We start from the raw sequence: 1634 nt of genomic DNA on the forward strand, positions 1-1634 counted from the left end.
CAATTTTGGATTTATAACTTGGGGAGAAGAGCTTCATTTGTTACCTTTCTATATACCACAAAATTCCTGATACTTTTTAATAAATCTGTAATATCTTTATTCAAGAAAATGCCTAATAGTGTAGTCATAACTGAATTGAATATAAAGTAATAATGAATACTTGAAATAATTTTCTGTGAATAAGAAGAATTGTATAGTTGCCCAGAAATATGTTATTCCAAAAATGTGTAAACAATGAGTGACATCTTTAGAAGTGAATGAAAAAACGATGGCATTAAAGAGAAGAATTTAGCAGACAGTAAAGCATGAAAATAATTAGGCAACTTGCTCTTCAGACTTGACCTTCCCTAACGCCTTCATGAAAGCTCTGGCCACTTCCTTGTTGCGGAGGCTGTAGATGAGGGGATTCAGCGTGGGAGTGAGGATGGTATAGAAGACAGACACCATCTTGTCCTGGGTGGGGGAATGTTCAGAGGTGGGCCGCATGTATATGAACAAAGCTGCCCCATAGTACATTCCCACTACAGTGAGGTGGGAGGAACAGGTGGCAAAAGCTTTGTGGCGACCCTCCCCAGATCCCATGCGAATGACAGCCAGAATAACACGAGTATAGGAAGCAATAATGATTGCTACAGGAAACACAATCATTATTACACAGCAGTAGAAAAGAACTTTTTCAAATGTTGATGTGTCATTGCATGAAATGATTAGCAAGGAAGGGAAATCACAGAAGAAGTGGGCTATTTCCCGGGACCCACAATAGGAGAAGGAAAATGTAGCTACTACATCAATGACACCATCAGTAGAGCCCAGGATCCAGGAAGAGGCAGTCATAAGTCCACAAATTTGGGGGCTCATGAGAATGGGGTATCTTAGAGGGTGGCAAATGGCAATATAGCGGTCATAAGCCATGACTGCCAAGAGAAAGCATTCACAACCAAGTAGTGATGTATAGAAAAATATTTGTGTGGCACAACCTGCCACAGAAATGGACTTGCTGCCAGACAAGTAGTTGAAGGCCATCTTGGGTACAGTGGTGCAGATGAGCATGAGGTCCATGAGGGAGAGTTGGCTGAGGAGGAAGTACATAGGCGTGTGGAGCTGGGTGTCCAGGTAGATGAGGAGAACCATGGCTGTGTTTCCCATGAAGGCCATTGTGAAGATGCCCAAGATCAGAGAGAAGAGAAAGATATGAGTGGTGCTGTAATCGAAGATTCCCAGCAGGATGAAGTCAGAGTTAAAAGTCTGATTCGCCCACGTCATGATGAATGTGCTTTTCATCTACTACAACAAAAAGAGATATGAATTTATTAATTTGGTAAACATTTACCCAGTGCCTTATAATGAATGTGATTCTGGTAAATTCCATAGGTCAATGATCAATATGGCATGGCATGATTAGAAATCTCAAAGATTAAGAAGTCTAGTATCATAGAGAAATATGCCCTGTTGGTACATGCCTCACTTATGAAATTGTGGAACTTACCCTAGGTTCAGCTTCTAAGTATCTTTTTTCTCAACTGAATAATTAGGATAATAAAATTTAATGTCATATTATTGATAAGGTTTTTATAACAGAAAACTTCTCAAAAGCAAAAAGTACCTGAAACATCGGAATTCATTTGCAGATAAGT

General features: G+C 39.7%; 1 protein-coding gene across 1 annotated transcript; it reads right to left on the reverse strand.

The window, feature by feature from the left end:
- Window positions 1-315: 315 nt before the first annotated feature.
- On the reverse strand, window positions 316-1263 carry LOC101398924 (olfactory receptor 2M3). Its single transcript, XM_014797638.2, has one exon. The coding sequence runs from the start codon at window positions 1261-1263 to the stop codon at window positions 316-318; it is 948 nt and encodes a 315-aa protein (XP_014653124.2).
- Window positions 1264-1634: the final 371 nt, after the last annotated feature.

This window comes from Ceratotherium simum, chromosome 39, assembly GCF_057802395.1.
Source record: "Ceratotherium simum simum isolate JZ-2026a chromosome 39, ASM5780239v1, whole genome shotgun sequence".
NCBI classification, from domain to species: domain Eukaryota; kingdom Metazoa; phylum Chordata; class Mammalia; order Perissodactyla; family Rhinocerotidae; genus Ceratotherium; species Ceratotherium simum.

Coding starts and splice junctions, on each gene's coding strand:
- LOC101398924 (XM_014797638.2), bottom strand. CDS start 1,263: ATGACGTGGGCGAATCAGACTTTTAACTCTGACTTCATCCTGCTGGGA.